General features: G+C 39.1%; 1 protein-coding gene across 1 annotated transcript in view; it reads right to left on the minus strand.

Moving 5' to 3' along the window:
- The window catches only part of SLC1A1 (solute carrier family 1 member 1), a 55,977-nt gene that overhangs the window by 17,914 nt on the left and 12,158 nt on the right, over positions 1–25,905 (minus strand). Inside the window, exons 2-4 of the mRNA XM_050912535.1 lie at positions 21,878–22,018; positions 2,268–2,360; positions 279–393 (exon numbers count right to left, since the gene is read on the minus strand). Of these exons, the coding sequence (XP_050768492.1) occupies positions 279–393; positions 2,268–2,360; positions 21,878–22,018 (349 nt within the window). The remainder of the gene's footprint in view (positions 1–278; positions 394–2,267; positions 2,361–21,877; positions 22,019–25,905) is intronic.

Below are 25,905 nucleotides of genomic sequence, written 5' to 3' on the forward strand. Positions count from 1 at the left end.
ATGCTCCCTCCCAGCTTCTTGCACACCTGCTTGCTGGCAGAGCATGGGAAACTGGAAAGTCCTTGGCTTCAGATAAGTGTTACTTAGCAACAACTAAAACATCAGCATGTTATCAACATTATTCTCACACTAAATCCAAAACACAGCACTGTACCAGCTACTAGGAAGAAAATTAACTCTATCCCAGCTGAAATCAGGACAATTACACATCACAACTTCATTTGTATTTGTTTGGACTTCTGCAACAAGGGTATGGAAACTAAAAAACAAAACCTCACCTGATCAGATCCAGCATGGCATCAACAGTATTGACTTCTGGGGTACTGCCCACTCTGTCGATCTCATTTGCTGTTTGAGGCACTCCGGGTTTAATGGTCACAACTAAGACAATCCCTGCAGAAGAGGAACAAGAAGAGCTCACAGTGCAAGCAGAGGCACCAGTGAATCCTGCCTCAGTGTATCCCATGTAGCTAAATTCTTTGTAAGCTAAACTCAGCAAATCCTTTCCCTGGGTGCTCATGTAGGGCTGTTCAGAAAAGAGAAGTCTACAGGTGGTGTCCTTAAATGTGTGGGTTCCCCCAACACAGGAGCTACTTGCAGCCTTGCCACTGGACTTGGGCACTCTAGCTTTGGTTTTGCATGTATGGTACTAAACCACTACTGCTCACCAAGAGGGTAAATTACTTCAGCTGGGCTTCAGCTGAAGTGTTCTGCAACTTTTGCATGGTGATATTTTGAATTGCTATTTACCTTTTCCCTTATGCAGCTCTTCTTGTTACTAACTACGTTTCAGATATGAATACAAGTGCGTTGTCCTGTGATCCCAAAGTACAACAGGATGTTTTGGTAAAGCTAGTTCACAATAAAGTTACATAAGAGAAGGACTTCAGAAACAGACTGAAAAAAAAAATTGTGGGCAAGAAATACTAGCTTTGACCTTGTGAATATTGAAATCAATGACAAATTTTCCATTTACTTTAGTGGCTTCATTTTAGGGATTTTTACTATTATATGAAATACTAGGCCTTTCCAAATGTATATTATTTTTTCTTTTTTTTTTCTCCCCCAAATCCAAAGAAAGCTAAAGCAAATGAAACTACTAAATCTCAGTGTAGGGAGAAAGCATTTGGATGATGCTTCAACCAGCCAGGAACAAGGCTTTCTAATGACAGCTGTGAATAAAAGCAGAACTGCATTTGTGTAACTGCACAACGAAACAAGTAATATCATAGCACCATAGAATAACTTAGAATGGCAGAGACCTCTGGAGATTGTCTGGTTTAACTCCTCTCTCAGGGTAGGGACAATTTCAAAGTTAGATACATATTAACGTTAGTCTTTATTAATTTTCCTCACCATGTATTCACAGAAAATTCCCAGGCAGATGAGATAGACTAAACAGTGTAACCGCAGTGATATATTATTCTCAATGATGCAACCTCTAGAAATTAATCTGGCCTTATATATCTGGATGTGATTCTTTTTCTATTGTTAAATACTGTTTTGCTTTATAAGTAGGCCACATACGATGTACATTTTGTCCTTCAAATAAATACATGTTTCTTTTTAGTGGGTGATATCTAGACACAGTATTCACTCAGCCTCAACAAAATACAAAGATAAGCCACAAACTACATGACAGCTGACAGAGGAGGGTTTAATTTTATTTCTTATTTAAGAAGGCAGGCTGAAGATGTTTGTTTAAGCAAATATGGAAGATTTCAAGGTTGCTGGTAGGGAATGAACTTCCTGCAAGAGGAGATGTGGACTTCAGAGAGGTAGGATTGCAGCCTGGCAGTGGCAGAGGTGACAAAAACCTTTTAGGAAGGAAATGAGATGACAAGGAAAGCAATATTTTCTGTCATTCTTTCAGGTGAGACACATTATACATTCTCGCATCTGAGAATCAGTGACAATCTATCATTTTGCTATTGAGGAAATTCACTTTGTAGTTAAGGCTGGCCTTTGATGTTCATTCCGCTTTCCCACTGCTGGTCACTGTTTACCTAAGCAGACAGTTCCTCATCTTTCCTGAGCTGAAATGTATGGCAAAATTGCCTGTGGCTTCATATTGGATATGAATACAGCCCAACTGTGAACAGCAGGACTACCTTCTCCCTGTATCTGGCTACAAGTATGTCAAGAAGTTTGGTATGATTCTTGTCTTTTCTCCCCATCCTGTCTTAAGAAATTAGTAATGTCACAGTGCTGCATACTTGTAATTAGGCAACGCGGAGGATTTTAAAAGTTACAGTATCACAGAGTACCTAGTATTACAGCAATGACTGTAGTGCAGAAATAATATATGACTGCTCGCAAACCAATCTTCCCAGAAACGCTGGAATCCAAAGCAGCAACACCTGCAAAAAAAACCCACAAAAACAAACCACTAAAAAACAGTCTTAGAAGAAACTTACTATTTTTGTATAGACAATTATTTATCGTCTCTTATTTCTATGCAGGAATTTTTTCCTCATTCAAGATATTTCTAAATACCTAATTGCCAGTTGCATTTCTGAAAAATGTCTGTAGCAGACCAACATATCTGCTTCTGCTTCTTTGCTAAAATCTGTTTTCCGTGGATTTTTCTAGGAAAAAGATAATTGAGCTTTTCTGATTCCCTGATGTTCGTGATGAATTAGACTTCTTTGGTTTATGAAATTATATTACAATTTATTTCCATATTCTTCATTTTATATTCACACATTTATATCCATATTCTTCAGATCTGTAACATTTTGGCATTAAAACTAAAAGCCATGGGAAGGGAGCTGCTCAGGGATGTTACCCCAGGTTGCTCAAAGGCACATACAGACAAGTAAGGCTCACTCCTGGTGAGCTCGCCTTCATTAACAGGTTTACTTTTTTTTTTTTTTTGACTAAAGCTTTTCTGAAGTCTGGGCTATTCCCAATCCTCTGCCTGTATCTCTCATTGCCAGGAATTGAGAGCAGTTTTTGTTAATGAAGGTGGGGAAAGTGCTGAGGCAGGTGTTATACTGCGGTCAACATAACTTCTGGCAACAATATTATATCAAACTGCTCATCAAGTATTTTTTAATTGTTTAAAAGATTTACAGTTATATCTGTACACATACAATTCAGTAACCAGGGTAAAATGAGCATTGTAACCATAAAACTTGACTGTCTATAACCACACTAGTTAATAATTCGCTGCTATCTCTTTATTATACATTTGTGATCCATTTATATTTTTATGTTTATTGAGTCAGATTATCAAAGACTGGCCAGATTCCCTTGTATAGGAAAGCAAAATACCATGAGGATATTTAACCTCAGAGAAGCATGATTTTGTAGAAAAAAAATGACATTTCAAAAACTAAGGAAGAAAAATCAAAAGATCTTTCTGACACAAATTTAACTTATTGATCTTTGAGCTCAAAAAGGATCTGAGCAAGTGTACTTTAACCATGTGTTGATGTCTCTTTCAGAAGGTATACTAACAGCAGTAACAACTTGTGCCTAGAGCATTCATATAATGCCTTACTTGTTCTGTTAATTGTTATTCAAAATGCAAACAGTACTGGGAAAGGAGAATGAAGGTTATTTTATTTCATCATCTATTTGATTATTTTGGGGTTTTCCATGGGATAGCATATCATCAGAATGAGTACAGAAGAACTACATATACTTGCAGAAATCATGATGTAAAGACTATCTTACTTGTACACCAAATAAGGATAATAAAAGAACTATTCATATGGCAAGGGAATACAGATCAGTGCACAGAAAAAAACAATGCCACAGCTACTACAGGAGGCTGTCAGCACTAAGGATATTGTTTGAGGCACAAACAACAGAATGGACCCAGAATTTGGGCCATCATTTTTATTTCTCACCTTGGGAACTGGGAAAAAACAGGTAGAAAGGAGGACTTTCGCATTGCTGTGGGCTCAGCTGTGGAAATTATGGCAGTGAGAACTCTTGAGAATGGATAGTAACTGTCATGGTTTAACCCCAGCCAGCAACTAAGCACCACACAGCCGCTTCCCCTTCCCCCCTCCTAGTGGGGTGGGGAGGAGGAGGAAAAAAAAAGTAAAACTCGTGGGTTGAGATAAGAACAGTTTAATAACTAAAGTAAAATAAAATACACTACTAACTAATAATAATAATAATATAATAATAATAATTGTAATGAAAAGGAATATAACAAAAAAAAGGAAATAACACCCAAGACAAGACAAGTGATGCACAATGCCATTGCTCACCACCTGCTGACTGATGCCCGAGCAGCGATCCGCCCCTCCCAGCCAACTCCCCCCTGTTTATACACTAGGCATGACGTTCCATGGTATGGAATACCCCTTTGGCTAGTTTGGGTCAGCTCTCCTGGCTATGCTCCCTCCCAGCTTCTTGCACACCTGCTTGCTGGCAGAGCATGGGAAACTGAAAAATTCTTGGCTTCAGATAAGTGTTACTTAGCAACAACTAAAACATCAGCATGTTATCAACATTATTCTCACACTAAATCCAAAGCACGGCACTATACCAGCTACTAGGAAGAAAATTAACTCTATCCCAGCTGAAACCAGGACAGTAATAAATAATGGGTTCTGTGGACAATAGAAGAGCTGGTTTCAAAGGCTGTCAATCTTGAAACTTTTGCACTTGATATATTAACTTAGACAACTTTACATCATGTGTTTAAAAACCAGCAAGCTGGTATTGCCACAGTTATTTCATCTTTTAATGAAAAGTTCATAAAAACTAGAAATCATGGAATTCTATTCTAAAATTTGTTGTGTCAACTGTCAATAGTGGTTAGACAGACAGTGGAGGTAAGACAATAATCTTTTCATGGGATGGAGCGCTTCACAAAGCTTGCCTTAAGATTTTTTTTGCCTAACAGTCTTGCCGACTCAGCCAAGAACCTAATAATCATACAAGGTTATTTCCCTGGAGTACTCAGTTACAAAGATTCTACAATTAGTATGACAGGAAGTTCCTGCGACAGCCATTCTTCTGGCTCCAAATGAAATCCCTTTGCAAACTGTTATGCCCACTGGAGTTACAGAGGTATAATTAAGGGAAAACTTTGCCCCTGCCTTTTTAAACTGGATAATGATCCTGTTAGTCAGTGAACTGTGCTAGAATCCAGCTTGTGCTTCCACTGTCATGTCGGTGCTGCTTTGGTAGTAGCTATAAAAACACGCAAATCAGTCAGGCAGACATGACTGAATAAGTACGAGTGTGCTCTGAGGATGACAGGTGTGGGCTTTGTTTTTTTTGAAAACTGCTGTACTCTGAAACAAAACTGCATTCAGGATTATGCTTCCATTTAGAGAATGAAGTAGCATTCTCTACAAGTGCCACAGATGCAGGTTTGCACTGGGTGCTTTATGCTGCTAAGCTCCTTTTTTACATGTTAGCTTGTTACATACAGGAAAACACAATACATAAAAATAGATTTCCCTCCAGATATAGCCTACTGTCATTAGTGAGCAACTGACAATATATTATAATTGATAGCTACTAGCCTTCTTCTCAAGCCAACTGACAATTAAATTTCCTTTGAAATAACATCATGGCTTTATAATTTCTTTGGACATAACTGAAACAGTTAATGGAAGATTTATTAAACAAAGCATACAATTAACACTGATTTCTGTTCGTAAGAAAACTTATTTCTCAAACTAAGATGGTACACGTGCTGCTCAAAATGGAAAGCTTGCAGTATTGTAAGCAAAGATAAGATTACAAAAGTAGTGCAATTAAACTTGGGTATCTACTGTGGATAACCACTGAACTTTTACAACTATTTTATTTGCTCTTTCCCTCCCTCAGCCTATCCCCAAGTTCTAATTTTTTTAAACAAGTTTGACCAAATAAACTGTAAATGTAGTCTACTGTACAGAATTTAAACAGGCATGATGGATTCTCCTCCATCCCTAGGCATTTCAAAACTGCAGTATTTCAGATTAGTTCTTTAAATTTTCCTACAAGAGATGTTCTAATTCAGCTACAGCCACTGAAGCATGGAATGCAATTCTGTGGCTGTGATACACAAGACTTAAGGGAGATGACCACAAAAGACACCAACTGGTGTTAAAATCTGTTAATCTATCTACCTCCCTGCCCATATTATTTTAGCAGAACAGAGTTAAGGTTTTAATATCTGAAGCCAAATTTGGGAATCAATTGCCTAGTCTTCTGCAATTCAGCTTCCATGTTTCCTATGTTACAGTCTCCTACTCAAAGCTCTTTGTACTGTTTTTCTCTTTTTGCCCAATTTTCTCTAATTTGCAACACATACACTTGTAAAAGAATAAAAAAGGAAACAGTCAGTGAAATCAAGTCTCTCACGTCTTCTCTTTCTTGTTGCAGGACCTCAAAACCCTACCAAAATGAAATGCTGTACTGTATATGCACCTTTTTTTTTGAGGAAAGGATGGGAGGATAAATAATAAGACTGATGTTAATAATTCTGCTTGACAGAGTATTAGAAGGCATCAAAGCACAACAGGGATGAGGATGGTACAGGACCATGAACAGAAGAGACACATACTTTTGGGTAAGATACACAGACATTCCATTTTAAATGCTGGGGAAAAAAGAAAAAAAACTAATCCAGCTGTTCCTCACATTGCAATAACTTTTTTTATTCCATATATGGTCCTTTTTTACTTGAGTCTTTTGGTTGGTATTGCTAGGAAGCCTACCAATTTAATTTTCTTTTATTTTTATAGCTGTTTTTTTGCTCTATTGCTAGAGGATTCCCAGGACTTTCCTCTTTAAAAAATAACCAGAAAGGAGGACAATATTGTGAAAATTGCAAAAAATCAGAGGTGGAAAAATGGAATCATTACAACTGACCAGTTTAATCCTGTGTTATGTTCAACTACTGATTTTTGCATGCGGAATACATTGCGTTGCCGAAGTTAAAGACACATAGCTTCTCTGACTCTTACTTTACAACCCCTGTCTGCCTTGTTAAGTGCATCAAACCAAGAGTCCTGTTAAGACTGGATGATAGCACCGTCAGTCATCTGCAACTTTTGAAGTTCCTTTGAAATTTCTTTCATAATCTTGTTTTGTTGTACATATTTAGAGCTGCTCCCCTGAAATGTTACTGTATAAAGCTGCTTTACCTAAGGAAATAGTCTGATGTAAACAAAACTGAGCCTAAATATGCAACATGGTGTTCCAGAAATTTTTACCAGTAGCCACTGATGGAAGCATGAATCATTCTTTCAGTTTCTCACAGACTTAAAAAAATGACACTTTAGTATAACACAATGTTGCAACTTCATGAAAGACCAATATTTATTTGTCCATTTTCTCTCTGACAAGAGTGATTTTTTTTTTTCCATTTTGGTGTCATAGGGGAACAGAGAATGTTCCTAAACAAAGCTATAATTTTGAAAGTGCTAGAAAAGTTATAAAGAAGTCTTGAAAAATCATTGAAATACATGTTTCACTGGTATTGATGCTGTTGAAGCTTCATGCAAATCCAGGAAATTGATTTTCTAAACTTTTTATGATAAAAACTTGTCTTTCTTTGCCTTGCTGCTTGGAAAGGTTGTTTGGGAGCATTCTGAACACAAACCAGCCCTCAGGTTTTCTTTCTTTGTCCTCTCTTCTGACGCTAATGACAACTCCACTCCCATTAAATACAGGAGTGTCTTTGCTCAACTGCCAACACAGTCAACCTCTTTTCACTGCTTCCAGGTTGGCCTACAGCTTTCTTATTGTTTCCTAGGAAATGTAATAAGATTCTCAATGATTTCTGTACTTCCCTTTTAGTTTTCAAAAACAGTTACTCAGATCTTCAGGAATACAAATAATGCATAATGTTTCAGGTAAAAGAAACCAGGTAGCTAATAAAAAAACCTGCAGGTATTGGAGTTGGGTAAACCATTCAGACAAATTCACAGTCACAAACCAGACCTGTCTGCCACTCCCAAATGCCCTCTGAAATTTTAAATACCCACAGGTTTTTGTTGAATAAAAATCCAGCCAAGGTCTTTCAAACCCTGCACTAGTGTGACAGCGAAACTGCTGTGGAGCAGTGTAATTATGTATCTCTGCATTGGGTAAAGTACTGTGGACTTTGTAACAAATCCTAGAGCAACGTGCTTCGCGTTCACTATGTCTGAGGCATTTATTCAGAAAACAGGGAATTCCTATTCTCTTCCTCTCCTGAAACAAGAGCAGTGGAAAGTGCCACCATTTAGCTACATTGCCATGTAGCAATTTCAAACTAGATGTAAGGAAATATCTTTCATCACCTGTGTAACTAGATTGCAGACTGTGTTGTCTTTGAGCGTTGCTGAGGCCAAGAGCTAAGTACAAGACAGACGTATTAAACCTGTACAGAGGTTGTAGAAATACCCAAAATCACAGCAGTTAATATAACACAAAAGATAAAGAAACTAGTTGTTTCAGTTACAGCAATATCAAGCTACTAGATTAGACGGAAACCTCTGTGATGTGAAATTATTCTGCATTTGGATATTATAACGCTTTTTTATCTTTCTCTGAAGCTGGCCATTAACACAGACTTAAGAGCTGATGGCAGTTCCTGGGGAGCAACCTATAAAGTCAGGTAAAAAAATCAAGTACTCATAAATACTAATCTTTTCATTTTATTTAATGGAGTGCAGGAGAGGGAACCACTTACAGTGCATTAATAAAACCTTCAAAGATGTTGAAACGTTACTACCCCATTAGCTCCTCCTCCTATTTTGTTCCTGCCTGTTAGAATGACCTACACTTAGCACATAAAATAGAAATTTTATGCTGGTATCAACATTTGGGAACCTTACAATAAAATCCGTTACAGATCTACGTTTTTATACAGCATGGAGTGGATAGCCAAGTGACTGACTGCAGCTGCTATCATCACAGAAAAATTACCAAGACTTGAGAGATCTACTGTCTGGGGTAGAACACTTGCTCTGTACCACAGGTACCAACCCTGGTCAAAAACTGAAACTGTGTGATCCATGAATTATAGATATTTTTTCCCTCTGAGATGTGTACAGTTGGGATAAATATTTTAAACTGAAACAAGCAAATCAGTACCCAAGGTAATTAAAAGTAAACAAAATGTTCTCTGTACAAGATGACATTGCACTGTGTTGTTGTGTGGTTTATATCAGTCTTCACTTTGGAGGCCTATAAAATGCACAAGTGTCCAAATGGCTTTGGCACAAAGTATAACACTGTAATTCTAGAGTTGTTCACTGTGCTTCATTAATCCTGTGGTCCTGTGAGATGTGGGAGTGAAAAGGGTTGAATTAAGGCCTGGAAACAATCATGGGTCTCTTCAGACTTCCAGTGATTATCATCTTACTGGTTCCCTGGGGGATAACACCTACATCCTTAGAGTTTGCCATACTGTTCTACAGAGGTGTCCCAACTGAGCACAAGGATTTATGCTTCCATACGTGTTCTTTTTCAATACATCACGAGAGACTACATCTACAATTTGGTGCTGTGATTGACTCTGTTCAGCAGCAACAATCAAGCCTAGATACCATGGCATTTTTTTTTGCTGGTCTACAAATTTCGGTGTCATCATCAAGTGCATCTCCTGCAGTACTTCTTAGCTGTTCTCAAAACTTCTGAAGATCAGTGGAAGCTGACAGGATCTGTTTCTTCCACCATCTCACTTCATCTGCACGACAAATTGATCATTAAGCATAATCAGCAGAAGGATGGGCTGTTTACCTCCCTTTGCCAACACTGCTACACTTGATGATCAAGATGTGAGTTTTCTCTGTACAAAGATAGATGCCACTTAGCCAGCTCCTAGCACTGGTGGCAGGCTCTTCTCCTTAAGTGTGACTCAGAGCCAGAGGGAAGAGTCTGGCTCAGGGGCCTTCCATGTCCACACAACTGCCAGCCACGTTGTAGCTTTCCTGATTAGTTTTAGGAGCTAGTCACATTTCTAAGGAGAAATAACTGAAGTATGGTGCACATCAACTGTACACAAGTCTCTCAGGGTTCTGATATCTTATTCACCATTGTAACAAAAATACAGCAACAGAAGTTCCTGAAGAGTAGAACGCTATGGCTTTTACACCTTCTTATCCATGACTAAGATGTTGATTCAAGAACAAAATGCAGTTCTAAAACTGCTCCAAACTGCCATCAGCATTATTGCTTTAACTGAGGAATTTCTGCAGATGCTAGAGAAATCATGAAAGAATTCTCAGCTTCTCCCAGGTGTACATGTTTTCATTCTTCCCTTCCATCTTGGCTCTTCTGGCTGCTATGTGCGGTCACTAAGTCACAGAGGTGATACGACGGACATCCAGGATAGTCAGGTCCATTTAAAAATTTTTTACAGAATGTTGCAACAGACATATGAAAACAGAAAAACACAGGAGAATCTTAAAATGCATATAGAGAATTTCAGCAAGCAATCCTTCTAAGGGGACCACAATGTTTTACATAAAAATAGTAGTGTTGTTTTATTGCCAGGGTTGCACTATGTTATATGTTGTTGCAAAAATACAAGATTTACTCTTCGAAAAATACTGGGGGGGAGGGGGGGGAGAAGAATGAAGCAGCACAGACATGGTGCCCTTGATAAATGGATAGCTGTCTGAAATGCATGAAGTTCCTTGGCTTTAAAAGATGGAACTGGGAGTGTTTCTAATTTAAGACATGACCAGTATCAAAATTTCAACTGCATCTGACTGTGTGGTATGAACTCTCCATTCTAATTTGTTTTTTGGAATGTCATTTACCTCGTACTGACCGTTCTCATTTAATCCTCTGATCATCACAGAGCTGGTGGTCAAGTTGTAACAGCAATCTTTCTTAGAGGCAACTGACAATTTTGAATTAGTTGCCATACTTTTCTTCTACTTGCAATGGAAAACACTACTAATACTAAAACAGTATTTGTCTAATATCTTCAGAAGTGACACATGATTTTTGCTTGAGGAACTGAACACCAAATTCTAGCTCCAGTGATGACTTGTGTAGCAAGCTTATTGCTTATTTTCTTATTCCTCTATGTGTTTAAGAGAATCCAAATTTGCGTTCTTGTTCCATGGGCTACTGCCAGCTCTAATCAGCTACTGCCAGGAAAGGAAGGAATCTCACACATATAAGATTAGATTTCATCCTATTTCCATGTAAATTTTGTCATTTTTTGATAGTTGGGTGATGGATACAAGTGGGAAAGTTTCCTTTTCACAGCAAGGAAAGGTCCCCTCTGCTGTCCTATGAAGCTGGGACCATTCAAGTCAGGTTTGGAGAGACCTTTGTGCTCAAAGTGCCTGGCATCACCTATGCAATCTCTCTTGTGGCTCATCAGTTCACAGCAATTCCTCCTAAACAGGGATACACACTGGAGTCACACTCCCTGAGACTCAGAAAGGGTATGAATAGAAAAAATATCAAATTCACTAACTAATCTGAACTTTCTTCACCCATCCAGTCTCTTGGTGATGTGGCTATATCCACTTTGGATGTCTGCTTTTGCAAGGCAATCCTACCACTACCTCTTCATTGCCTGCGTGAAGAATGCTCCTCTCAGGGCATCTGAAAAACAAGAAAGAGTACCGAAGCCAGCTGTCCTCTGTCCTTGGCCCAGTATTTCCTTTTGTCCTTGGCCTATGCTCACTTTTTGAAGGGAAAACCATGCTGTATACACTTCAGACAATAACTGCTGCAGGGGGAATCACCGTAACACTGGTGAATTCACAGCCTGTACTTTATTGAAGCCGTCTTTGACTCATCTGTGATTTTTCCCTCTTCCCATTCCAGGCTCTGAGCCTTTTCTCTCCCATTCTGTCCTTTGAGTTGGAATGATCTTGTAGTACAAGTTTACCCTGACTGTGATTAATCTCCTGAAGCTCATTTTCTTCATGTTCTCCTTGAAATCTACGTTTACAAATTAGGTTCAACAGGAATTACTGTTGTTTCCTTCCAAGGGCTGAACGGTGAATCTTTTGCTCTTTTTCCCTTTGCTCTGCGGAATTCTCTAGGAAATGCAATACCACATCCCTTGCACATGAACAAGACTGTCAGGATCAAACAAGTAATTCACAACTGCCTACTGAAATACCACCCACACTCAGGACTTCAGACAGCACAATTCTATGCATGACTTCACTATTCATCTGAGACACAGGACTCAGACGCTGCTGTTATTACCTGTAGATCATTCTCAACCATTTTTCACTTGATATGCCTCTCATATAATTTTATTTTTTTCCTCCTGTTTACTGTGTCATGGTGCTCTGAATTATCTTTTGTATCTAGTCTTCCACTAGCTAACTGAATGACATATATAGCTAAGTCTCATTAGGAGGACAGTTGAGTCAGATGTTGGCTGAGAAGATCAGGTAATGAAGAAGTTATGCCAAATGGAAGCCTCAAAGACACTGCGATATGCAGTCTCTCAAATGAGATTTTTGGTGACCCACTACCTCTGTCTTTAGTGTTTGTCACTAGAAGTCTTCCATTCCTATTCTGTCAGTCTCTCTGTAACAGCAGTTATCCTGTCTATCCAAATTTCATTGTTACTTACCATAAAGGAAAAGGATTTCTATGACAGCTTGTAGCAATTACCTTTTCAATAGACTTGATAGAAATTTAATTAATCTCTCTTCTTTGGAGCAAATGATTGTTATTCCACTAGTACTGTTGTGTAAATGCAACAGAAGAATGTCTTACAAATGAACTGAAAAAAACCAGCAAATTGGGGGTGGGGGGAAGGTAGGGAGGAGAGCAATAGATACATGCAGGTAATGAATAAGCATCTGTTAGTGCTATTTAAATACTACAAAAAAATTAAATCAGAAAATTAAATCAGAAAATTCTCATTTCCTACTTACATGATCTAGTGAGACTACCACTGGATTAGCATGATAAATATTGGTCTTCTAACTTTGAAGAGGCATTGAATAAAGATTTTTTTCTTTTTTTAAAAAACAGACTAAAGCATGGAATGCAATAATAGTTATAAAGAATATTCCAAATACTGAAAGGGGATATCCTAGATGATTTAGGATGGGGTTGAAAAAGTAGTTGTTATGAACCTTTCTAAATACCAGATAGAAAGGAAGGAATAAACAGGAGATGAATAGCTTATGGCAATGAAAGGGACAAAATCATTATAAAATGGAAGGAAGTTCAGGTAAGATGTAAAGAACAATTTCTGACCTGGGATATCAGTTTCCTAAGGGACTGTTGTGCTGCCCTGTTCACAGTTGGCACAATCAGCGTTGCAGGATTGTATTATGATCTTTCCCTAGAGAGCTTATTGGACTACATGCGTAGAAAGAAGGTATTAGTGCTGCCTTCCATTGGTCTTATTTGCAAACAGTATCACTTTTAGGAAAATTTTAATTTTCCTCTAGAAAGCTCTTATAGGTTATATAATCTCAAGTTAATTCCTTTTCAGGAGACATGATGTTCCTTGGGTGGAATATAATAAGAGCTTATAAGGAGGGAAGATGACACTTCAATCTGCCAGGATGGATAGGCTAGCAAGATTCATAACAGAAATCAGATTCAATTCATGGATGTAGCAAAAATATAGCCTCTGCACTGTTGCAGGTGAAATATGTATGGAGTGAATACAGAAAACCTGAAGTACTGAAAGTACTTGAATTACCTCAAAATTACTGGTGGTAAAACGTATAGGTGGACAAGTTTTAGCTTCCAGAAAACTTTAACATGACACTACATTTTTTAATCTATCATGATGTCCACACACGGGGAAATGGAGTAAAAAAGTGAATGCAATCTGGTTTATATAGTGGAATTCTTGTTTATGTCCTGAGCTCCAGGACAGAAGAGCAGAAGACACTAACTCACTTCAGACCTATCCACAGTCATGCCACCAGCAGTCCCCCGGTGATATGGCTGGGACAGGAGGCAGTGACTGCCGATGCTGCAGAATGGCTGTTGTGTTGGGGCTCTTTGCCCTTGAGAGCTGGTGGTAATCATGCTCCGTGAACCAGAAGTGCACTTCAAAGTTTTATTACTATAATTTAAAACCTTAAATAATGTAGGGGCTGTCTCAGTTGCATAAGGTCAACTGATATTGATGGGAAAGGAGTAGATGACTGTGATAGAAGTAATCTGAAGAGGATGGGCACAAAGCCTTGTCCATTAATAGCCCATGACTCTGCAGTCCTCCCTGCCTCAATGACTGCACATCGACAGCAGGGACAGGACCTCCAGCATCCCTCAATACAATCGAAGGCAAAACTCATTAACAATAGTGTAACATTTTCTGTCCTTTGCACAATGCACATGATACAAAAGGACAAGGTGAGTTTCCTGCCTGAGCCCAGATAACTAGTTTACTAATATTATACGATGGACCTGCTTTCTTGGACGTTCTTTTGGCTTCAGAAACATAGAAAAGCAAGCGAAGAACATGCAGGTATCTCAAGAGACAGTCTCTGAGTATGTTAAGCTATATCAGGGATTCCCCAAGGACTGGAAACTAGTGTGCCTGCTGGTGATGCACAGGGCCTGTTAAGGATGCCTCAGTCACAGAGCATCTCTCAATAGCTGCGTTTCTTGGACTTGCAGAAATGGAAACTGCTGAGGCAGCTGCCACCTCAGGAATGGTGATACCAAAGGAAAATTGATTTGGAAGCCCTGCATTATAGGAAACAAAATAGATTTGTTCTCCCGCCATTTCCTTGGCTGTGCTCCTTTACAGTACTTTAAATCTGTGGATGTTTTATATCTAATGGAACTGGCAGGTCTATTCCTGAGCATAGGCACAGCCTCAGAGTGTTTTAACTTCAATTACTAATATAGTGGACAAAAAAAGCTTAAGTCTGAACTGTTCTGACTTTCAAAGATAAACATGAGAAATATGAACAATCTGATTAATACTCTAGTTTGATTTTTTTTCTCATTGCATTCCAGCTCTTTTGCCTCCCATTTGTACATTTTGTCTCCATTCACCAAACTCGGTGGCATTGTGATAAAGCAAACTAGTAACTTCCCAAACATAGATCCAAGGTAGGAAACTGACACTTTAATTTTGAACAATGGAAAAGAACAAATAACCTATTCAAGACACCCATCCATCAGCCATGATTCAACATCCTCTTTCCACAGTGAAAGCAAAGGTCTCTGCAAATGGGAAGAGTCACATGGCCCAGGTACTTCACTGGGGCATTTTTCTCTCTCACGTAGTGGTAATAGGCCATTGTCAGCTAGAATAAGCCAGATTTGTTGTGGAATCATTATCTTTGTACTACAAGCAAGAAGTGCAAATAAAAGAGTATGCAGTTGGTACTGGGAAGGGTGGAACTGGTAGGATGCTTCAGACAGTACTGAAGCAGTAATCAAAGCAGGCCCTGGAGTAAAGGAGGAGTTTATTTCTATAGTCATGGAAACCTAGCGGTTGGAGCATTGTCAGACGCACAGCAAGGCAGATACTGTATTTATAGCTCACATACAGCTGGCCTCAGAAAGGCAATTGATACTGTCTTTTTTTCACTGTTCCTGAGGTACGCTGTGTGTAACCTACAAATACCTCACCAACTGCTTTAAGGAATTTTGGTGTTCCTGATAGCTGACCCTGCACAAATTCATGAGCCAGAAAAATTCCACGCATCTGTTCTAGCCTCTTTGGAGCTGCCTGCAAAGACTGGAAGTGCAGGGAAGGTCAGAAACATAAGGAAAAGCTTTATTAATGCTTCGTCAGGGAGAAAAGATAAGAAATGAGGGAGAGGTTATTGTAGAACTTAAAACAGATGATGAATAGCTGATAAAATCATGTCATCAATATTGAGATCTGAGACATGGACCTGCTGTGTTACATGTCACATCTTTTAACCCAAAGCATGATGCAGAAAACAGAACAGACATGACCGCTACACAGCTAAGATTTCTGGCATTTATGGGTAACCCTGGAAACATCATCAAAGAAAGGTCATTTATCAGATACGTGATGCCAGCTTTCAGGGGAAGTTTTTGACAGAAAACATTCTAGCTCTAAAGAAAGACCTCTGCATCACGGTCCATGGTTTGTAGTTTGAAAATCAATGAGACAGGCAGTCTGAAACAACCCCAGCTTAGATGGACTGATTGAAGAGAGATGGGAAGCAGAGCCACAGCACTTCAGTAGTATCTGGAGGGCTGGGGGTGTTGGGTTAAGATCCAGATGTCCTGACACTAGCTACTAACATGGGACTTATGTGCAGGAAAGAAGGCCAGACACTGTGTGTGGATTAGTTAGCTCCAGGCTGGGCATGTAAGTTTCCCCAGCTTGTACCCAAGTACAGGGGAACAACTGTTCAGGAAACTGGACGGCTGTCTCCAGCCTAAGTGCTGTTGCATCCAGACAGAAAACAGATTTGCAAACATTTACTGCCGTTACATACCCTGTGAATCTCAGTCCATGAAAAAGAAGGCTAAAAGTGATTAAAGGGGACTAGTCTGCTCAGTATGCAGACATGTGATGAAACATACTGCACAACCCTAGAGAATTTTCATTCTCTGAACGAAATTAGAGTTGTGAATTTCCAAGACTTTCAAAGACATTTTATAGGCTTTTAAGTACTCCCAGGATGATTAGATTTAAGTGTCAAAACTCCCAGGAAGCACACAAGAGATTCCTCTCAATTCTTTCTCCCTACAAGACACCTAAAAATAATATATTTTTGGTATTTGCCTAATCATTTCTTCTTTTAGATCATTACTTCAAAGAAGTGGATTTGGGGTGTGGAGTATTACACTCAGTACAGGTGTAGTTCTGGATATCATAGCAATGGTCTTGAGTAACACTCTAGGTTTTTGATTTTCATTTTCAATTTTCCCATGCCACTACAGCAGGAAACAGAAAATACAAATAATTCCTTCACATGAATGATGCATTAGTGTACTATTAGCTAATTTGAGGCATAGAAATCTCATGGAGATCCAAAAGAGCTAGATATTTTGAGCTGAATTATCAGCAGTGGGCTTATGGGTCAGAGTAAATTAAACTTACATCTGCCATCCATTACAATAATTATGAGAAGAAGAGAACAATTAAAATTTGGCTCTGAGGTAGACTAAGAACAATTTAAAAGAGCATGGCACTACTCAGACTCTTTGGTCTCCAAAGCAAGGACTCACTAATCACGCTTTTCAAATTTTTCCAAACAAATAAATGCTTGGTGCTTATATTAGTTTTTTACTAGGCTACAGTTCAGCCTCCAGGCAGGTCAGTGGAAAAATCTGACAAATTGCAACTCATACACTACGTAAAATAAGTATATAAACAATGTCTTCACTCTTTTACACTCTAAGGAACTGGGTTTGAGAAGGAAAACCACATTCTACAAAGCCCTCCATTTAACCAGAGGGAGAATTTTGCCTTTTCAATTTGAAAACAGACTAAGTGTGTTTCTGCTGTAATTGAAGAAGTCAGTGAGAGTTTTTCCACTAAGACAGGATTTCCCCCAACAAGTTAAAATTACTAATAGTTTAAATTGTGCAGAAACTCCTGGAATCTCAAGGAGTGATTCCCACCATCACTGTCTTTGCTGTGGGCTTGATTTACATCATTATGTCCAAATGGACAGGGATCTGGTCATGGAGTGTGCATTTGTGCATAGCTCACTGTCTCAAAAACATGTGTAAGTTGATCCTTTTCAGTATGTGACATTACCTTTTAAGACAGTTTTCTTTAAAAAAGAAAACTACAGATTGTATTTTCAATAACATCTTGGTGATTCTTGTGCAAAAATGTTACTAGTCACCAAAATCCAGTATTTTGACATGACATACATTCACAAAATTGCCTCCTGTAGGCATCAAAACTTCCTAGATGCCTTTGGACCCAGCACTATGGTCTGGTTACGATTATGCACCAAATGAGCCATTACAATTGTCCGTGTGCACACTCTCAACCTGCAGCAAAGGCATAATAACATGACTTAATGTTGAACTTTCTCTCGTGGTGAGCTAAGGAGCATCCCCTTAGTTTGTGAACTAAAAAGACAGTCATTCAGGCCCAGCTGATGTGTTGTCACTAGTTTTACTGCAGTAACTTCATATGTATTGGGGCTGAGTCTGCCACTCAGCATGTGAACATGTACACGGGTCTGACAGCTGTGATCATTGGATATAAGCTCTATAGGGGTCTGCATAATATGCAAATCCTGAGGAGGTGGGCATACTCAGAATGCATCTGGTTCCACCACAGACAGCCAGCATGCAGATTGTGGTGCTATCTTTGTATGTCCTGCGTATAGTCAATAACAATGAGATTACTTTTGAGGAAAATACTTTTGTGTCTCATTCCAGGAAAGGTTCACAGCCAAATGCAGAGAGATGTGCCCTTGCCACTAAAGGTGAGGTGCCTGTCTTGTTTACAGACATAGCTGAAGACACATCCTGGATCCTCCTTAAATTTTTCATTTTGTTCTATTCTTGTTCTATTCTTTACAGTATTTTTTGAAAGTGTGAATTTTGCTTTGGTGCTAAAACTCAGAATTGCAAAGAAGTCATGTTGTATACCTTGACTTTAGTAAGGCTTTTGACACTGTCTCCCATAACACCTGCACAGAAAAACTGACAAAGTACAGGCTAGATAACAGTACAGTGAGGTGAACTGAGAACCGGGTGAAAGGCCAGGCCCAGAAGGTTGTGATCAGCAGCACAAGTCCAGTTGGAGGCAAGTCACTACTAGTGTACCCCAGAGGTCAATACTGGGGCCAATACTGTTTAACTTATTCATCAATGACCCAAATGATGGGGCAGAGTGCTCTCTCAGCAAGTTCACGGATGATACAAAACTGGGAGGAGTGGCTGATACATGAGATGGTTATACTGCCATTCAGAGGTACCTGGATGGGCTGGAGAACTCGTCTGAGAGAAATCTCATAAAAATCAGCAAGGACAAATGCAAAGCTCTACGTCTGGGAAGGAATAATGCAAGGCACCTGTACATGATGGAGGCTGACTGGCTGGAGAAAAGCTCTGCAGAGAAGGACCTTGGACAACAAGCTGACAATAAGACACCAACATCTCATAGTAAAGGCAGCCAACAGCCTCCTAGGCAGCATTATGAAGAGCACTGCCAGCATGTGGAGGGAGGTGATCTTTTCCCTAAACACACCACTGGTGAGGCCACACCTGGAGTACTGCGTCCAGTTCTGGGTTCCCCAGTACAAGAAAGAGACGGACTTACTGCAGTGAGTGCAGCAAAGAGCCACAAAAATGATGAAGGGATTGGAGCATCTCTCACATGACGAGAGACTGAGAGAGCTGGGACTGGTCAGCCTGGAGAAGAGAAGGCTCAGGGGGATCTTATTCACATGTATAAATACCTGATGGGTGGGAATGAAGAAGTCAGAGCCAGACTCTTCTCAGTGGTGCCCAGACACAAGACAAGAGACAACAGGCAAAAATTAAAACCCATGAAATTTCATCAGAACAGGAAAATACTGTTTTACTGTGAGGCTGGTCAAACAAGTTGCCCTGAGAAGTTGTGGAGTCTCTGTGCTTGAAGATATTAAAAACCTGACTGGACATGGTCCATGGCAACCCGCTCTAGCTAACCCTGCTTGAGCAGAGGAGGTTGGACTAGATGGTCTCAAGAGGTCCCTTCCAACCTCCACCATTCTGTATGACTGTGTGAAAGAGGAAAAATGACTAGTGTGCTTTATGATTATACACAAGCCTACTTATTCAATTCAAATGTGCATTTCTGATGCTTGGAAGGTTACCGTATTTCTTTCACAAGAGGCAAAATATCTCATCAACATCCTGAAAAAGGATGCAGGTGAACAGTCAAAACCATCATGCATGGACATGCCTGGTCCATTTGCTTGCCACACATTTCAGCATTACTTGCACACAGGCAGCTAGTGCTTTTGTCTTCAAGAGCAGCAAAGCTCTTCACATTCTATTGAAGTAGCTTCTGTTCTGTATCAATCTTGTTTCCTTTTTCTTGCCTAAAAACCTTACATAGAAGTGTAGAAAAAATAAGCCCTTCTTTTCTATGTAAATTGGATATGCCAAGGTCAGAATCAGAGCATCTCGTTCTCATGTCTGTAGATGAATTTAACTCCTGTAATCTGCAATCTTTAAAATCCAAGCTTGTGTTAGTAGTTACAAATGCAGTTTATTCATACTGGAATGTTAAACATTGAATAGCAGCATAATATTTTTAACAGCATGATTCTTGTTTCCCCTTGCAAGTGCTGGACAGGGATACATTTAATAAATAATTCATATCATGGTTATCCTAATGATATTATTTATTTCTGAAGACACAGGCCCAACTTCACTTACAAATAAAAGCTTGTTCAAAACAAGAAATATATTAGTCTTATCTTGGCAGCTTTTCCTGGATCTTCTGTCACAGACTCAAGTTCAATATGATAAAAGTAGAGTTCAGTTTTCCTTTGCTTTCTGTCTCATTTCCTCCTCTATATAAAAATGCTGCTGACCTGTCTATTAATTAAAACGCCAAGCCCTTTTTATTCCTCTCTCTGTTCTTCTCTCCTTTACATACTAACAACTGTTTCATATCCCTTCATTCCTTTGGACACAGCCCTTGACTATTTTCTGCCATTATTTCTCACTCTGCCTCTTGCAGCTTCCCTTTCTGGATGTCTCCATCTTGCAGCTCTTGACAGTCTCCATTTCAATTCTAACACTGGGTTCCTGTCACCCTGCATTACAGATATGCCCCAAAGGCCTTGGCAGCTTCTCTTAGGCTCTTCCTGTCACAGGCCCACTTTGGGGCGTGCTGCTGAAATTAGTGATATTTTTCACCATGAACTTTGAGAAGCTTAGGAGTTTGTATTCAATATCCTATTCTTGAAAGCACTTTCATAGCATGATCTAAATTCCCCTTTCATTTTCTGATCACAACATGCTCTCCTTCTCTGCAGTCAACTGTCTGATGTATTTCCATGACCATCCAACCAAACAACAAACACCTGGACATGAATACATTCCCAAAATAGAGGCTTTGTGGAGACGAAAGGGAACAGTATAGTGACAAATGTGTCCTGATTCATTGTAGGAAGCTAAAAGAAAATAGTCACAACCCTTGTTCCCTCAGTAAAGGCTTAAAGAATAAAGACAAGTTTGTTTGCCTTTCTTTACCTTCCCCCCCCCCCCCCCGAAATGCTATTTGACATTCAGTTCTTCGTTTTGGGCTTGCTCTGGCAAAGCTTTCCAAATCTTTCCTACTGGGTGAGCTGTTAACAAATTCTAGCATGCCATGGCGGGGTTCCAGCCAATGGCTTGCTTGCTTCTTCCAAAGGAGGGAAGCTTTGCTCTTCTTTCCATAACCCCTTCCTGGCCACACAGTCTCCCTCCCCACTCTCTTGCACTTCCCCAAAACTCCTTTGAACTAAGCATACCAAACTTTCTTTTTTTCCTCCTAATTTATAGTTTCCTGTCAGGTCAGTGAATTGAATGGACTCACAGAAGGATTCAGCAAATGCCAGAGCTCATACAAGGTACCTCATAGGAGTTTGTTGAGACCAGGGGAGTGTAGGTGAAGAGTCTCCTCTTTTTATGACAGTAAGCCATGAGATCAGCTCTCCCTTTCTTGTGAAATGGCAGCATGAGACTACTTACAATAGTTAACTCTGTACCTGAGAATATGCAGTTGCAGCTTTGGGCTTGCAATTTGCAACTGTTTAACCCACTCCTGAAAACAGGGAGAAAGAGATACAAGAATCTATAAACAGGTAAGTTATTATCTCACAGCTCTTTATAACTTAATTACCAGATAATGCTGCTAATCCTTCCAAATCCATTCTTATTATATATAGAAAAGCTTAATCTAAATGTATGCAATCTATACTTTTCATTATAGAGTTCCATCAAATTGTTTTTAAAGGTTATTTCTTTTAGAAAGAAAGCTAAACCACAATGATAATCTCATCAGCTAACAGTACATTTCCAGTCATACCTGTGATCATACTTGATATGATTAACGGCAGGATGATGAGTTTGAGCATTCTCATCAGCACTTCCCCAGGAAAGGAAAAGTAGAATTTATCCAGGTTAGACAGTTTGCCATATTCCCGTACCAGCATGCCAACTCCAATACCTAAAAGGCACATAAAAAATGTGACACAAATTAGCAGTAATTTATAGTAGAGACATGGGGGAAAAGGAGGAAAAATAGGAGAAGAACAGTAAAACAAAAAGAGCGAGCAATAGACACATTTTTACAGCCATGGTAGAACTTCTAAAGCAAATTAGAGAAGAGATGTTTCCTTTCCCGTTCTATATATTGATGATAGGCACAATAATAACACACATAATTCTGAACTTGGAGGATGCCTTTAGGCATGTCTTTGGAAAAATCTTGATCATGCTCTCTGATTATCAGTCCAGTCCGGCAGTGACTTTCTACCTGCTTTCACTAGTTCTATAAGACTCATAACTGGCATTAAAAAAAAAAATCAACATAATATATAAACACTACCAAACATTAAAGAAAGTGATATGATACAAATATTTTAGATAATTTGTATTGGCAAAAATATGTCTACCGAGCAGCAATACTTTCAGTAACTGCTGCTCTACGTAATTAGAAAAGAGTGTGACCAGGAAATTGATCAACAAAAATACACTCAGTATATTTCACACTCATTCCACTACATGACTAATCTACAAAATACCAGACTATAAGCTTAATCAGTGATTGAGCCACGGCACAAGGCACCTTCATACTTCCTCTTATCTTTGGATTAAATGAATTATCAGATACTTCTAGCTTCTGAGACAAATCACAGATAAGAGTTCTACCAAAAGAAAATAAATCATAGGCCAAAAGACAAATTTCTTCAGTTTGACAGGCAATACCTTTATTTTCCACTTCAACATGATTTTCAAATGAAAATCACTGGTATAGGAAATGTGTTCATCAGTGTTTAGAAAGCATTATGACTGTTGTTTCACATACAAACTTCATAATGCTTCAGTCTTGGCTAAACTGAGTATCAAGAGATTCAATTTCTAACTGGATTCAGTGAGAGACACGGCAACTCAGAACCCTTCATTAGCCACGGAGTGCTGAAAGGTCTTATTGATATGAATAGCCTCACTGAAGTTAATGGAATTATTTACATCCCTCGGTATTTTAATGACATCAGTGGCGTGTATTTTGCAGCAGAATTGTTACAACAGCACAAGAAGGTGCTACCAGTGTACCTTTACCAGCCTCAGTGGCTCATGTAAACTTGCAGGGTCCCAGGAAAGCTGCTAGTGCCCAAGCCAAATGCACCTCTTCCCCCAGTTTTATTTTTGATGGTATACAAGGCATTTTAAGTTAAATGTTGCTCAAGAAGCTGGTGTGAAGTTTGGCTAAATGGGCTTATAGGATACGTTCCTTATTTTAACTGATTGAAGTTGTGAAGGCAGACAATACCAGCAGGTTCAAAACCAGGTTTAGGCAAATCCACAGACAACTGGTCCCTACTGTTGATACTGAAGGAAACAGACAGGGCTCCCATATCCAATTCTCTACTAAACAAGAAACTCATTAACATTCTTTTCTAGAAAGTAAGGATTTTTGCAAAAATCCTCCCTAAAGATTCACCATGGCTGTGGTTTGTGCTAGTTCACACACTATCTGGATATTAGTTGATGCAGAAATGTAAATTACTAGTTGCCTTCACAGAATTCGCCTCTGAGAGCACAAAAAGATAATGAACCATCTTTTCTGTGCTCTATCTGCACCTGCAAAAACAAGCTGGAAGAAAATAGAGGCAGATTATAAACTCCTACCAAGTCTTTCCTGTTAATAAAGAGACAGAAAATGAACAAGTTAACTTTTCAGGCAAGTAGGCTGCTCTAAGCAACTATTAAGATTTCTGATTCAGGTGTCTTCTGTGCCAGTGAACACAGACAGTTTTAATTCCTTGCAACAATCTTGAACCTTAATAGCCTTGAAGATATTTGCAATATTATGTTAATGCCCTTGATCAGTGAATGATAAGACAAAATGATCTCGACTACCAATCTAGTGACTGAATTAAATGTGTTGAAAATAATTAGTCTGCACTTTAAGATAAGCCCAAGCAAGAAAAAACCTCTGTTTGCAAAACGGTTACATGTATTGAAGTAAATTGCTAAGGCTTTGATCCTGAAAACATCAGTGTAAATAGCTGAATCTGAGCATACAGGTAATCTCCACGTCTTCAGACTATTCACGTGACTTAGGGTAGGCATATGCTTAAATTGCAGCAAGACTAGACTGTATGTTTATTACAAGTTGTGTAATGTCACTTTACTTTGAGCAGATGTGACTAGGACATGTTCTAACCATGTGCCTTTCATTCCCGGTGGTGACTGTCATGTTTGACCAGCTGGGAAGTTTGATCACTGTACATTTAGCAGGATTACTAGCAGGTAGAAAGATTCACCCTCATTTTCATTCTTCAGAGTTCTCTTTTCCACTTCTTTAGATTTCACTACAAAAACTTCCCATGTGCTCTCAAAATTTTAGCAGGGTTTCCTTAAGCTTTTTCACTTACATATTTATATTTGTTTAATTTTTTCTGGTAAGGATATTATTTATCTAATGGCAGTAACTGAGAACAGACTTCCTCATTCCAACAATCTCTTGAAATTACTTTATTGCTCTCACTTCCTTGTTCATGCAATTCCTTTACCAGACAGAGCACTTATATCCATACTAACTTGCGTAGTATGCCAAAATACAGTAAAATGCAGCTACCTTTTAATTGGAGCTAGCATCCAGCACATGCTGCTTGAATTTAGCATGGGAATATAAGAAGAAATTTTATTTTGTAACAGTAACAAGAGCACGTTAGAAAGTTAGCAGAATAGATTTTCTTATGTACTGGAAATCGACATATCTAGAACCTTTTGATCCTCGTCTCAATAAGCAAGTTCATCTGGAATTTTCTTCCTGGGAATTACAATGCATAGAAAGAAATGTAGCCCAGCATAAACATATTTCACATGGTCACCAGTACTTTTAACATCACATTGATTACAGCAGCCCTAAGCAAGTATAGACGAAAGTCTTATAAAACATTAATTTCTCTACATGAATGCTACTGATACTCCCATCATTTCTGAAATTAATTCTTACATGTGCAATTACTTCTAACAACCACAAGACACCCTGTAGTAGGCAAAGCCTCTACTGTGTATTAGGGTATTTCCTTTCTTTTCATTTCTCTCTTTTTCATTTATGGACTAATTTACTTCTGCTTTTTTTAAAGAGCAATACATCACTTTTCGTGCTTGCCCTCTTCCTCTTTCCTCAGTTTCAACCACTCCACCTTTCTTCTTGTCCATGCTAAATTGTTTTTCTTTCTTTCTTTTCCATCCCCTCTCCTTGCTTTTCCTTCTTGCCCACATGGCTGTTACATTATGATTTTTACCACAAAAGCAATCCTCTACTTACAGCTCAATGGCACGTACCGCTTAAGGTCCAGATTTCTGCAATAATGGGCAGACGGGAAGAATGAAGGTGGAAGAAACAGTACAATCCCCTGTCTTTAATTCTCTAAGGCAAATATCTCCTTGCAACTGTGCATAGTACAGCACATGCTGTATAGCATGGTGTCTACATTTTCTCTCCCAGCAGCCACTGACATAGAAAGCAAAAGGTACAGTCTGGGTCCCTGGGATTGCAATGCATGAAGAGGCCACAGGACAATTCTCTTGTCTGAACCCATATGAAAAAACACATGCCTTGACTCCTTGGCACTACTCTCCCAGGTAGCACATAGTCTTTTTACAAGCTTGGTAACAGACAGAAAATCCTTCAAAGAAAGGCTGTAAATGCACACTGAGAGAAGTGGGGGGTGAGGGTGAGAAGAACAAGAGAAGAAAAACAGGGCGGAAGAAAATCGCTGAAAATGAGCATATCAAGAGAAATATGTTGGCACCCATCTTTCAGGTAGTCCCAGGAGTCCCAGCATAAAAAGCTAGAGGGAATACATGCTTCCTCTG

Source organism: Gymnogyps californianus, chromosome Z (assembly GCF_018139145.2).
Source record: "Gymnogyps californianus isolate 813 chromosome Z, ASM1813914v2, whole genome shotgun sequence".
In the NCBI taxonomy this organism is placed as follows: domain Eukaryota; kingdom Metazoa; phylum Chordata; class Aves; order Accipitriformes; family Cathartidae; genus Gymnogyps; species Gymnogyps californianus.